The 13,912-nt window shown below is 26.8% G+C and overlaps 1 protein-coding gene across 1 annotated transcript in view; it reads right to left on the reverse strand.

Moving 5' to 3' along the window:
• Window positions 1-13,912, reverse strand: part of LOC123295803 (protein nubbin-like) — a 131,625-nt gene that overhangs the window by 24,221 nt on the left and 93,492 nt on the right. The window contains exon 4 of the mRNA XM_044877264.1: window positions 11,383-11,502. Coding sequence (XP_044733199.1) covers window positions 11,383-11,502 — 120 coding nt within the window. The remainder of the gene's footprint in view (window positions 1-11,382; window positions 11,503-13,912) is intronic.

Consider the following 13,912-nt stretch of genomic DNA (forward strand, 5'->3'; position numbering starts at 1 on the left):
AATGAAGGTAATGTACGCACATATTGAGCACAAAAAAAAGCACAAAATGAAAATGTACATAATCAATCATTCAAATCAGCAAAAAAATCAAAGCAAATCCGAGTAAAAAAGTAAGCGCCATATTTATAATATACGAAGATAAGATAGGAACATAGTTCCAATCGGGTGTCCCAGAAAAACTCTGTTTTATTTTATTTTTAATTTTATACAAGTATATGAATCTCTGATCGGGGAAACGTAATATCTAAGGACTTTTTACTTTTTAATAAGATCTTTTTATCTTGCTTACTGTTCTACATGATAAAAGAAAATGAAATATTTATAAATTTTTTTTAAAACTCTTAAAAATTTGTAAGTTTTTGGATCGGATATCGGAACAATTGATTAATATTAAAAATATATTAAATATTAATAACATATTTATAAGAAGAAAACTTAATTACTTAAAAAAAGCTCGATATGTTTAGTCTTAGTCACATAAAACATAATTTATAACTATAATAATAAAAACACCCCATTATTAAATTATTATTATTATTATATTTTCCTCTTTTAACTCAACAATTTGAACTTTCATATTGAAACAAACACACATTAATATATGAAATATTATGGCTCATTTTGTTCTCTTTTTTTTTTTTCATTTTTATTAATTATCAATAAATTTTATTTTATTAATATATGAAAAAAAAAGCGAACGATATTAATATTATATTTATACGAAAAAGAAATAAATACAAAAATATTAAGGTCACATTAACTAATTGTTTTTTATATAATTAACTAAAATATAATGAATATGTAACGAAAAAATAAATTATTATCTTCATAAATTACATCGATATATTTATTATAAACATTTTGTAAGAAATGGTTTGAGTCTAGGGTAAATGTTTGTTTACGACTGACATCTGTTGATATACAATATTAACTTATATGTATGAAAATATGGAAAGCTTACGCTTTCCAAAAAAAGTTTCTATTTTGTACAGTTAAGGATCTAAATAAGCTATTAAAAAAAACCCGAAGAACTATGTACAATCTGATATTCGAACATGATATCCCTCAGCAAACTTTGCAACTTATGTTTGGCTCAAACGAGATATTTATGTGTATAGATTAAAATGGCCCATCTTGTATGTGTGTATAAAGTCTATGTATAGTTAGTATATGGATATATATACGCATCAGTACCTAAAGGTCCAAAGCATTTGCTTTTGCAGTTTTAAGTATATTTACACAGTATATCAATAAGATGAAGTTTCCCTAGAGATGGCATAGCATAGCATAGCATAGCGTGGCGTGTGAGCTGTTAGAGGTATTACCAACCTAATAATAATACATATATTACTACAACACTGTTTGTTCATTCACAAAGAGATTGAACTGACCATGATCATTCAGTTCAGTTCAGTCGTACCACTACACACACACACACACATATAAAGTATACAGGGTGTTCTTATAATTGACTATAGAAATCTGCTTCCTGAATAAGATGAGAAAAAAAAAAGAAAATCTTCTTTACCAAATTTGAATCTGAGGCCTTATTTTCGAGATAATTAACATACTCTTATATTAATCAATTAATAAAAATACATTCATCAAAATAAAATTCACAGAGAATGTATTTTATCAAAGTGTGGAGGAGTGACCTGAATTCAAAACTACTACAAAAAAAACTCTATTCGCCTATTTGTATTAATATAAAAACTAACCAATAAAATTTCTTTGTAAATTAAGTTTTGTACGCAACGTATCGTCCGCATATCACATACTTAAGCCATATATTTATCAAAACGGGCCCTGTACTCACAGACGATTTTGTTTTAGAGTTTTATTTAGGTTACTCCTTAACACTATGATAAAACATAGCCTCCTCAGATCCATATTTGGTAAAGAATATTTTCTTCTTATTTTATTTCAGGTTATGCAGGAAGTGATAGTTCTGCAGATAATTATAAAACACTCTGTATATACTAACAATTCAAATACCTTCATATAATATGTTTGAGAGTTGAGATAAAGATTGTTGAAACGTTTTTAAAATTAGATTCCTTCAATGCATACGTTATTATTTGTGTATTCACCTTTTTTTTTTTTTTTTAATACATTTATTTATACATTTTGACCGCTTTATAAAAAGGAAGTAACAACAGCTACCACTACTGTACTCTACTATGAGTGAAGCTTTTATCCTTTTGGTATTGAAATGTGCCTGAAGCTATCTAAAAACCACTTTGATATGTAATTCAAATACATTTTATTTTATATTAAGATGAATTTGTTATAAATATTTTATATATTTTATATTGGTTTTGGTCAAAATCTTAAATAGAAACACTTTGTTTATATGTAATACTATAAAAAAAAATGAGTGTATGAAAGTATTTGAGACTTACGTTTCAAATCTTGAGGATGGATTCTTTTAAAATTTGGGAATTTGGGAAAAATAGACGAAAAATAAAGAGTAAATTTTTTCGATATATACCATTGTATTTGAAATATTATTGCCTAAGAGAAATAACACACAAATTTCATTCAATTAATAATTTATCGGACCAAATGAGTCCCTATTTCCTCTGATCATCGAATCACGCGTGAATGAATGGAACAATTTCGATAATTTTTTGTTGTTGTGTAAATTATTGTCAGAAGAAAGCAATAAATGGTGGAAACGCATATAATTAATGCATTATATTAACATTACCATATACATATGTATTTATTTGCGCTCCCACCATATTTATCTAAAACTTGTGTATAGCTATTTGAATAGCATTGAAGTATTGTGAATATTTATAAGTATTTATTAGAGTAATATGCGAGCGCAGAGAGTTCTTCTACCGAAGGTTTCAACCAGGCCGAAGACCGAAGGTCTGCCCAAGAGATAATTGTAAAATTAGAGAAAAATAATTCAAGTTTTAAATCTATTTCCTAAGCATTTTTTATATCTTTTGATTAAAAGAAAATAAATTAAAGCTGATAATTATATCTGCAGGAAAAAAAAGTATGATGGGAAATTATGAAAAGAAATAAAAAAAAAAGGTTAAAGGAGTAAACGTACATTATTATACATAAAAGACATAAATTTATGTACAATTGAAATTAAATAAATATTTAAATAATCTTTAGTAAAAAAGCTTTGGTGACCCTTCAAAAAACATAATTCACTTATGACCAGTAAGATAGATATTCACTTATGATATACCTTATCCATAAGTAAGTGGGTTTATATTGAAGGAAAACATGAAAATTTATGCCCCTAATCTTAAAAATATCAATAATATTATTAATACTTAGTACAAATATGATCTAACTATACCAAATATTATATAAAAAAATGTCTCCCTAAAAAAATATATATATATATATATATTATATAGTGTCCTGTTTTTTTACTAGTGTTATTATTATTATTATTATTATTTTGTATGAAAACACGTGTTTTTCCATACATTTTTCATTTAATATTATGAGTTTATTGAGAATATACATTTATATTATATATAATAGTACATCCATATGATGACATATTTATCCTGTTACGCAATATATTGGGTGTCACATTCGAGACAAATTTTTTTTCGTTGTTTTACCCAAAAAAATTTGTTTGGTGAAAATATATATTTATTTCAAGGTCACATAAAAATGGAAATAGAATGAAACATTTTTTTGTAAACCGAATAGTTTTAAGAAAAATCGAAAGGAAAATTGTGCCAAACTTGGATATTTTGTTAAGAAAGTTATCCTACGATGACAGATATTTCATGCCAATTATTCGATTGACAAAAAATTGTTTATTCTTTCTTCTACAAAACTTCCACAAGTAGTATTCCCAATTCGTCTTTGAATCGACAATAAAAAAAGGAAAATCTCCGTTTAAAATTGACCTATGTAGGGCTTTCAATGTTAAGATTTTCAAAAAAATGCTGTATGTAAAAGTATTTTTTTTCGATATCTGTGGCCACACTCCGACGCTTGGCAAAATATTATGAATCGGTCCTGTTTGTCAATATACAGCAGACTGAGTTTAAAGTGCAGATTTCGGTTAAGTATCTTAAAAAATGGGACTCATTACTTTGTATGACTGTGCAAATAACGAAATGTGACACACTGTATAAATATTTTTTTGATATGTAATGGAAATAATTCCAATCGTCAATTTGTAAAACGACTTTGAATTTTTCTAGAAAGGGTGATGATATTCTGGTTTTATGGATTTTTAATACGTTTATTATTTTGTTATTTATTTTATCTTTTATTAAATTAATCCAGTTTTTGATTTTCTTGGAAATGCGTTAGTAATTAAACTTTTCATTTGCTTTTAACTTTTTTGACAACGCGTTAGGAAGTTGCCAAAATTATATTGTGCCACCAATCAACAGATATTATTAAACTTTTTGTATAAAATGTTCTCATTTTATTTTACGAAAATTAATTTTATGCGGAATAACAAATAATTCAACTTAATTTAATTTTTTCGAATCAAAGAATAAAATAAATTTACTATTCTTATTGTTATCGTCCCGCCAAAATTTAAACAAAAAAAAACCTAAATTCTATAGGTTTCTAGACTATAACTTCTATTTAATTTAAGGAGTAATAAAATAGCTTAAATAATGGATGGTTGACATAAAATAGAATGTCATTCATAAGAGCACACTTTTTCTACCCCTTGTTTTCACCTGTAAAAGTTTTTAAATTGACTTATAAACACATAAGCGGCTTGTAGTGTAAAACCTGTATGACATCAAGTACCTTTTTTAAACTCTTTAAACGTTCTTCAATACTAAACTATACCCTTTCATTTTCAATTTCTAAGCAATCTACCTACTACAGATATTTAAAGGTTTATAGTGAACTATTAAATTCTTTAAGATTTTTTTATTTAATGTTAATCTGTCTGCTAATCTTTTGATTGAAATGTCATCAAATTTATACTTGAATTATTGTGAATAACACACGATCGATAAAAAAAATAAAAAAATTTATTGTTAATTTGAAAAAAATCGTTATATATGATTTAACTTTGTCATTTGATTCGTTCAATTTAAATCACATATAAAGACTTTCTTAACTATTATCAACATCTGTTTCTATTCGCTTAATTGATTTAAGAATTGCAAATTTTATTTCAAGAAACCGTTAACATAATAGTATTCATCATATGACGCAAAATAAAACGCATTCTGTGTCCAAATGTAGTGTCAGTCACATATGGAATTTGTGATAGCTTAAGGAAGACTATTTTTGACTATATTTTTGATCGTTTTCAACATTTACTAATTTTTTAGTAAAGGAATAGAATCTTTGGAGAATTAGTAAAAGAAGCTTGACGTGTAACTGGAAATAGAAAATCAAAAGAATGGGGCGTAAGGAGAATAAACGCGCAAGGTTATTTCTATTGCTTGAAGCCATATATTATTAATAAAAAAAAAGCGATTGCATTATTAAAAGGATAATAATAATAATAGCATTCAAATAATATGAAACATATATTAAATAAAATTAGGGGTCATTTTTATAAAAACTGATATCATATATCACTGTTCAAATATAAATTGATTCTCTAGTTCACCCCTATCAACACAACAAGGTGTTGCAACTTGGGTTCAAACTGGACATCGACATGTGTTACCTACTTGTCCACTATATATACATATATATATAAGTATATTCTATTTACATGACCAAAACTCCGTTGTGTATTGCAAAGTTTTGTCCCCAAACTAGACACAACAACATATTCACATATTCACAACACTTTTCACTAAAATGGCAACGAATATTGGTTTTGTAAAAAGGTTATATTTTGTGTTGTGAGAGAAAGAGTAAATAAAGGGATTTAAATGTAACACATCATCCTACAGCAGTTCTACGATATGTATTCAACATATATTCTTGGTTAAAGCCAATCATCATTTTCAATATTTTTCATTCAATTTTCTTTTAAAATGAAAATTTTCATTTCAAAAAACCCAAATTAAATTCTAGATTGATTCCGTTTTAAATATTGGTAAATTATAACAAAAACTCTGATAATAGTACAAGTGTAATTCCACGAAAAAGTGTAGGCTGAATGTATAGTTTTCGAGTACCCTTTTTTTCTTCTGCGTTTATGAAATTTTTTATTCTTCAAGTAAAAACCTGCATCCAAAAATTCCCAGTAAATTTCATCTAATTTGATGGTAGTACAATTATTTTAATCTCCTCTTCAAGCATTTCACTTCAACAGTGATAGATACTTAGAAACCTTATGTTATGTTTGAAGCTCTTTTAAATTGACACTCTTAAATAACCTAAAAACAAAATTCGGTTATGTTTAAAGGACTAAATAAAATTGAAAATCATTTTTCAATATGAAAACCACTTCATTGTTAAGGGAATAAAGTAATACAATTCAAAAGAAATACCACTCAACTGAAGAATAATTCAATTTGAATAAGAGTAAAAGAAAAAAAAACTTTGTGGACAAAACTGCATCCGACTATACTTGTATAGGCTGCGTGTTCTAATGTTTGGGTTAAACGTATAGCTAAAGCATGGTTGGGTGGGTGATTGGGTGTTGACAGCAACCCACTCTATACTATATGATAGGAAACAAGTATATGGAAAGAGTATTTTTATGAGCTCTTCCATTTAGTTTAAATCTGTGCCCTCAACTAATGTAGGGTGAAATAGAGCTTTCAAGGGCGGACGTGTAAATTCGATAAAGATTGACTATTTTCGTTGTGTATGTATACTACGTGTGTAAAGTTCTATTTCCGTTACGAACTTTAATGTTAAAATAGTGAATGAATTATTATACTAAAAGAATTTGAGAAAGAGAAAAAGAGTATTTACTAATTACCTAAATCCATACTAAATTTTTGCGCCTAAATTTTCAAGCTATTTCATTCTTTAATATACTCAAAACCAATACACCACTAATGTAAAAATATTTACCAATAATGTCTTCCATTATTTTACAGAATTATCGAGTTTTATCTATACTGGGTGGGTCATTTTAATTTATACACCTAAATATCTCGATTTGTAGTTCATCATGTTCTGACATCCAGATTGGTCCTAGTTCATTGGGTAACACTTTAAATTAGAAAGTTGATACTCATAAAAAAACTAATAATTTTTGCTCAAAACAGTTTTCCGAAAAACATTAGCTTTCGGAGGAAATGTGACTTAAAAATATGTTATTATGCCATGATGAGCATGTATGGCAATAATACAGATTTAGAAAAGTAAGTTAATAAATCTGTATACAAGTATTAATTTAGATTTTGTACAGGAATTTCAAAGAAGCCATTCTAAAAATTTATTTGTAGCCATTACTGATACATTCTGTATAAACTATACGGACTTGATATGTTTATAAATTTAGTTAGTTAGAACTAACAATAAGTAAGTATAGAAGACATAAGACATAAGAAAGCCTATTTAAAAGTATTTCCTTAAGAAAGAGGTTTTTTTTTTATTTGTTTTAGTGAGTGTTAGTTTGATAGCTATCACTAATATTATATACCCATACCCATACCCATAATCAATGATGATCAGAGTCAGTTAACTGTAGGAGTGGCTCTGCTCTCTCTACTTGCATTAAGATTTGTTGACCATGTCATTTTTATTTGATAATGAGATGATTTTAAATGAAATTACAGTCAGGATTCTTTTTAAATATCCATAATGTTTGATCATCATTGTTCTATATAACTTAACTTATTTATTTATCACTACATATTAACTTTATTCCTTTATTTTCTTGTTAAATTTATTGATATCTATTACTTATCAATACTCAGTTTATATTTAAACATTGAAAGTTTCATCGTGAAAGTATTAATTTACTATTACAAGTGTTTAAAAAATAACTTTTTGGGGTCCAAAATCCTTAACTCGCACTTGAAACATAGCTTCTCATTTAATAACCTTTCAAATGAAACACAACAAATCTAAAACGGCGCACTCGCTTAGACTCTACAAGCCCACATACAGACAGACAGACATAACTTAAATATTGTAAATAAATATATTATGATGATGATGATATATTGAACATAAAAATATAATCCATACAATTATTTATGATATTTGGTTGACATTTATATAAAATATGAAAAACATTAATTTAAAAATAAATCATGTGATCAGCATTTTTTTTTATTTATACGTAATAAGTACATATTGTACATATATATATATAATACATGATGTTATATACAATATATAATGTAATTTAATGTAATGTCTGCTACAAATATCAGTATTTCAGTATATGAATGTTCAAATTACACTTCAAATATTATAGCGTGCGTATCTATACTTTTATTATGTATAATTATTATTAATTAGGCTAACGAACCACTTTAATAACCATTAAAATCTTGGCCAACTTAAATCATTCTATGTAAATCGATGGACTTTTGTTTTCTTATAACTCTAATATGACGTTATCATATTTATTTGAAAACGCAGTCTTTTCGAAAAAAAATCATATAGGAAAGTTTGATAGACTCGTCAAAAGGAAACCACTCACGAACCACGGTCTATAGCGTTTGGTAGTCACCATATTGAATCTTCATTACTGGCATATAATTATATACTGTAGATGATTACTCTCTGAGTTGTCCACGTTATTAATATTTAAGCTGTATGTGTATGTAAGTTTTAAGAATACAAAGATGTCAGCAAAAATCGATGATACATATTCTCATTATTTTCTAAATAAAAATATAAAATTTTTTTTATCATGGGTCTTACTTTACTGTACACAGAACAAGAGAGAAAATCATATAAAAGAAATAGTTTAATAAAACATCATGATAAAAATTGTGTTTGAAAATACCGATGAAGAAAATGGATTCGATAGGATCACTAACTTATGAAAATGTGCTCATCTATTTGGTTTACTAATTTACTTAAAGTCAACATTATGTGAGATTTTATTATTTAAGTATTCTTTATCGATTTTCCTTATTTATCTTTTTTTTAACCAGACTCAATTTTGGTGGCAAAATAAGTATAATCAATTTGACGCTGTGAAATAGCCCAAAAGAAAAAGTCTCGATAGGTAATTCATAAAATTTAGGACCCATATTGTAAACTGTTAGGATAGATCAAAACTTTAAATACAAAAAATGTCTCTTATAAAAAATGAACAACTTTTATTTGAAACGTTTTTTATAAACATTATTGTTTATCCATGAGGACGCAAATTGGGACAAAACGCTGGTGTCCACATTCTCCGAAACTATAAAAGATAGGTAGTTAAAAATTGACTGGTAGCTATAACTAGTAATTTTGTGAAATATCCTCGAAATACAAAAAAAAAAATTTAGAAAACACTTTCGAAAGTTTTCGACATTTTCTATACAGAGTATTTCTATAATTAAGTCAATTGTTAGTTTAGACTTGTTTACAAAGTAGTTCTTTAACCGCAAGTTGAGTCCAGTTTAGAGCTAGAAATTTGTTCCAAAGTAAGTAGATCACATGTTTCGATTGAAAAGAAAGATATGTTTTAGAACAAGAGTTAGCTGCTACATACCAAGGTACTATATATTACTATACTATATAGTATATAGTAGGTACTATAACAGAATGAATATATGACGCAATTCTATATACAATTTATACATAGATTTTTATTCTAACAATAACATCATACAAATATATATCGTTATCTTTGTTTTTCTTTGCACTGTAATACTAGCCAGCTAGTATTTCTATTCTATAAGTCTGATTCTATAAGTTTGACTGTGAATTGGGAATGTGAATTTTGTAAAGTACAGAGTGTAGAAAGTGAAGACTTATTAGTACAGTAAAAGATGTTACAAAAATCGGCTAATAGAGGAAAATGAAAGAAACCGCACGCATTTTCCCAAAAACCTCATGGGATGTTTTTCTTAGAAGTAAAATAACATTAGTTAATGGTGAAAATGTTAATAAACAATAAATTGTTAATTCAATGAAACGATTAATGTTTAAGTGCACTTAAAAAATTAGTAACTAGGTAACATTTATAACGTAAATGTTAAGTGTTTGTCAAATAATCATAAACTATTATACAAATATAACGTATACGTAATTCAAGTTGCCTATTTATTAATTTGGTAAGCCAAAATTAACAAAAACCGTTTCATTGAGTCAACAAATTATTAATTAAAGAGAATTGAAAAAAATACACTCGAACCAGGACTCGAACCCGGACTTCTTGGATTCATGTCAAGCGTCCTACCAATTAGGCTATTCGAGTTCTAGACACGAATGCAATTTTTTCAACTCAATGAATTTTTTAATTTGTTTATCCACCTTATTTATTATTATTACTTATTATTGTTGTTCACATTTAATTATGCACACAATATTTACATCATGGTCTTTCGACTAATTTTGATATATAATATGTTACATTCAATCGTAAACTAAATTGACAAATGTCTTGTCTAGCAATCTTAATTAAAGAGAATTGAAAAAAATACACTCGAACCATTTAGTTTACGATTGAATGTAACATATTATATATCAAAATTAGTCGAAAGACCATGATGTAAATATTGTGTGCATAATTAAATGTGAACAACAATAATAAGTAATAATAATAAATAAGGTGGATAAACAAATTAAAAAATTCATTGAGTTGAAAAAATTGCATTCGTGTCTAGAACTCGAATAGCCTAATTGGTAGGGCGCTTGACATGAATCCAAGAAGTCCGGGTTCGAGTCCTGGTTCGAGTGTATTTTTTTCAATTCTCTTTAATTAAGATTGCTAGACAAGACATTTGTCAATTTAGTTTACGATTGAATGTAACATATTATATATCAAAATTAGTCGAAAGACCATGATGTAAATATTGTGTGCATAATTAAATGTGAACAACAATAATAAGCAACAAATTATTGTTTATTAACAAATCGAAACATTTAAAAAACACATTCCATGAGATTTTAGCAAAATGTGAGCGATTTGTTTCATTTTCATTTATTTGTTACGCTTTTGACTGTACTGTAATTATTTAGAATCACAAGTCTAATTCAGACTACAGGAATATTGTGCATATGTATGGTATAGTATAGTAGGTGTTGACATTATCTATATGACTATAAATGTATGGCCATGGCTATGGGTATTGGTTTTATCATCTAACACAATGTATTTATGTTTGAATCTAGATAATGATAACACACAAAAAATATTACAATCAAGCTCTGTTTTATCTTTTAGAAAAACTTCTAGAATACTCCTATGCAGTGATTCTTTGTTTTACTTCAATATTTTCAGAATAATTTAAACATTCTTAATTCAGATCTTTTTAATACAAAGGAATAAATGTAGAATCAATCATAAAATTATAAAGATATTGTATATCTAAATAATTATTTACTTACCAGGTGACGTGAGGCCCAATCGTGTTTGTAACGCCGCTTTTGAATCGTCATTCGGTGATGATGCATGTAATTGTAAATCAGGTCGCCAAGTCATTTCAGGGTCATTTAACCACAATTTTCCTGTAAAGAAAAACAAATATAAATTAATTTCAACAAATAATAAATATAATTCGAATTGAATATTAAAAAAGAACGAGAAATGTCGCAAGACACCCGGTAGGAACTATGTTCCTTATGTTAGTAAAATAATGAAATTTGTTGTTTGGAAGCGTTGGAAGCGTATATATATATATATATATATATATATATATATATATATATATATATATGCAGGTATATTATTTAATTTTGTCCAAAAACATGAAATTTTGAATGAATAAATAAAATATAAATGAATGTTAGAATAGAAATAACTAACAAAATAAATATCCCTTGAGCTATAACTACAAATATATGATGTAAAAATATTAATTTTAGTTTATAATGAACATATATGTATTATTAAAATATATACAATAACAAAGCTTAATATATCATCCCTACATGTTAATGTTCATCCCCCAAAACTAATCACTGACTCAAATCGTATTCAATTCAACAGTCCCTGCACAGTTCATCCAGACATGTTTGTGAATAATCAACAAAAACGCAGCTATTGATTTAACATTTACATTATTATTAATACTTAGTAATAAAGAAATTTATACTGTAAGTTTGAACAAATCAAAAGCTCTCATTATGCTTTAATATCTATAGGCTTTTCATAAATATCGCCTTTCAACCGTCGGTACTCGCGTTATGAGTATTTTACTGACGCTCGATTAAAAAGAACATAAATAACTTTTATTTTTTAAATGGTATATGTGGTTGAAACTTTTCTTATCTTCCTATAGTTTTATCTATTTTGTAATTTTTTAAGATCTATAGTTTTTTTTAAAATTTATTTTGTTCAAGTTCTTCAGAAATTGTGAGAATTTCTCTCATCACGAAAGTGAAGGTGTAAGGAAAAAAATTAAGTTCGGAAATTTTTGGGCCTGTAAGTGTACGTTTGTTAGTTTAATATAAATCGTACTCAGTAAATTAATAAAAAACTTGTGATAGAATTTAATTGTATAGATTATTTCTCTGCTTTAATATTTTCACTTTTTCTTCGACTTCGCTGAGGGGTAATAATAGATATTTTTGAATAAAGTGTAGTAATAAGATGCAGTTTGAACAAATGAAAAACCCTCGAATAAGAATATTACATTCATATTTGAGTAATATTAGAAGAATGAATGAAAAAAGAAGGTAATCGATGAAGTTTTTGTCTTGAATATACATACAAATACATCTAGAAATACTAACTTTCATGCGGAGATGGAGATATGAATGTTTGGGTGAAAAGTACAAGGTACACATAAACATATATGTATACTTTGGTAGACAGAACTTCGAACAACTAAATATATTTAAGTTCATTCACAAACACAAACTTATATTCTAACAACATATGATAGAGCAACACATCGCCACAACATTGCTTCCAACATCCCCTTTCAAAAACAATAATAACTAACTTCATTTCTAACTATTAATGAGTGAAATACAATCGTAAACTATCATCATTTAAAACAGTGACGAATTTATTATTTTTATTATTAAGGTACTACGAGATCCAATGCAATTGTAGATTTGGGGTTTAAATTATTTGTATCTTATTTTCAATTTTGATGATCAATTTATACCTTGATGAATGTTGGCGAAAAATAAGAATGAATGTTTTCTCTATTTTGCCTTGGTTTTCGAGATATTAGAAGCTAAATAATTATACAAAATTTTCATTTGAAGATATTTTGAATATTACTCCAGATATCGAAAAATTTTACTCTCAATTTCGTCTTATATCGTCAAGTTGTAACATAATTCCATCGTTAAACTAGTTTTGGAGAATTTTATGAAAACATATCATCCATCGACCGTTTTACCATAAAACCCATAATCAATATGTCCTAAAATTTTCAGAATTGAATTTTCAAAATTGCTCAGTGAACATTGAATACTCAACCAAAATTTTTTTGAAATTCTGATCGATCAGACAAGATTTACGTGACTTTTATAAGACAATGAGAACAATTTTAAACAAATTTATTTATTTTTTATAAGCATAATCAGCTTTTAACAAACGGTAAACAAAATTGATAAGAAATTTAAAACGGATATGATAAAATTGTTAATATTTAACACGAATGTTAGATTATTTAAATTTATTAACTAAGTACACGAAACGTATTAAATATGTATAAGATACCTTTTTGAACCAAAGCAATACATAATAGAATGAATCCGTCACTGTTTTTCACATTTATCGACATCCATACAGACTTACTTGAATACTATAATAAAGGCTGTAGTAGTAGTTAGTTGTACTTGTGTAGTACTACAGACTTCAGACATTGTGTAAATAAATACGAGATATACGTACAAACACATACACACATGTATAATATGAAACAAAAACAAATATTTCATTCCCAAATGATTCTTCAAA

Source organism: Chrysoperla carnea, chromosome 3 (genome assembly GCF_905475395.1).
Source record: "Chrysoperla carnea chromosome 3, inChrCarn1.1, whole genome shotgun sequence".
NCBI lineage: Eukaryota > Metazoa > Arthropoda > Insecta > Neuroptera > Chrysopidae > Chrysoperla > Chrysoperla carnea.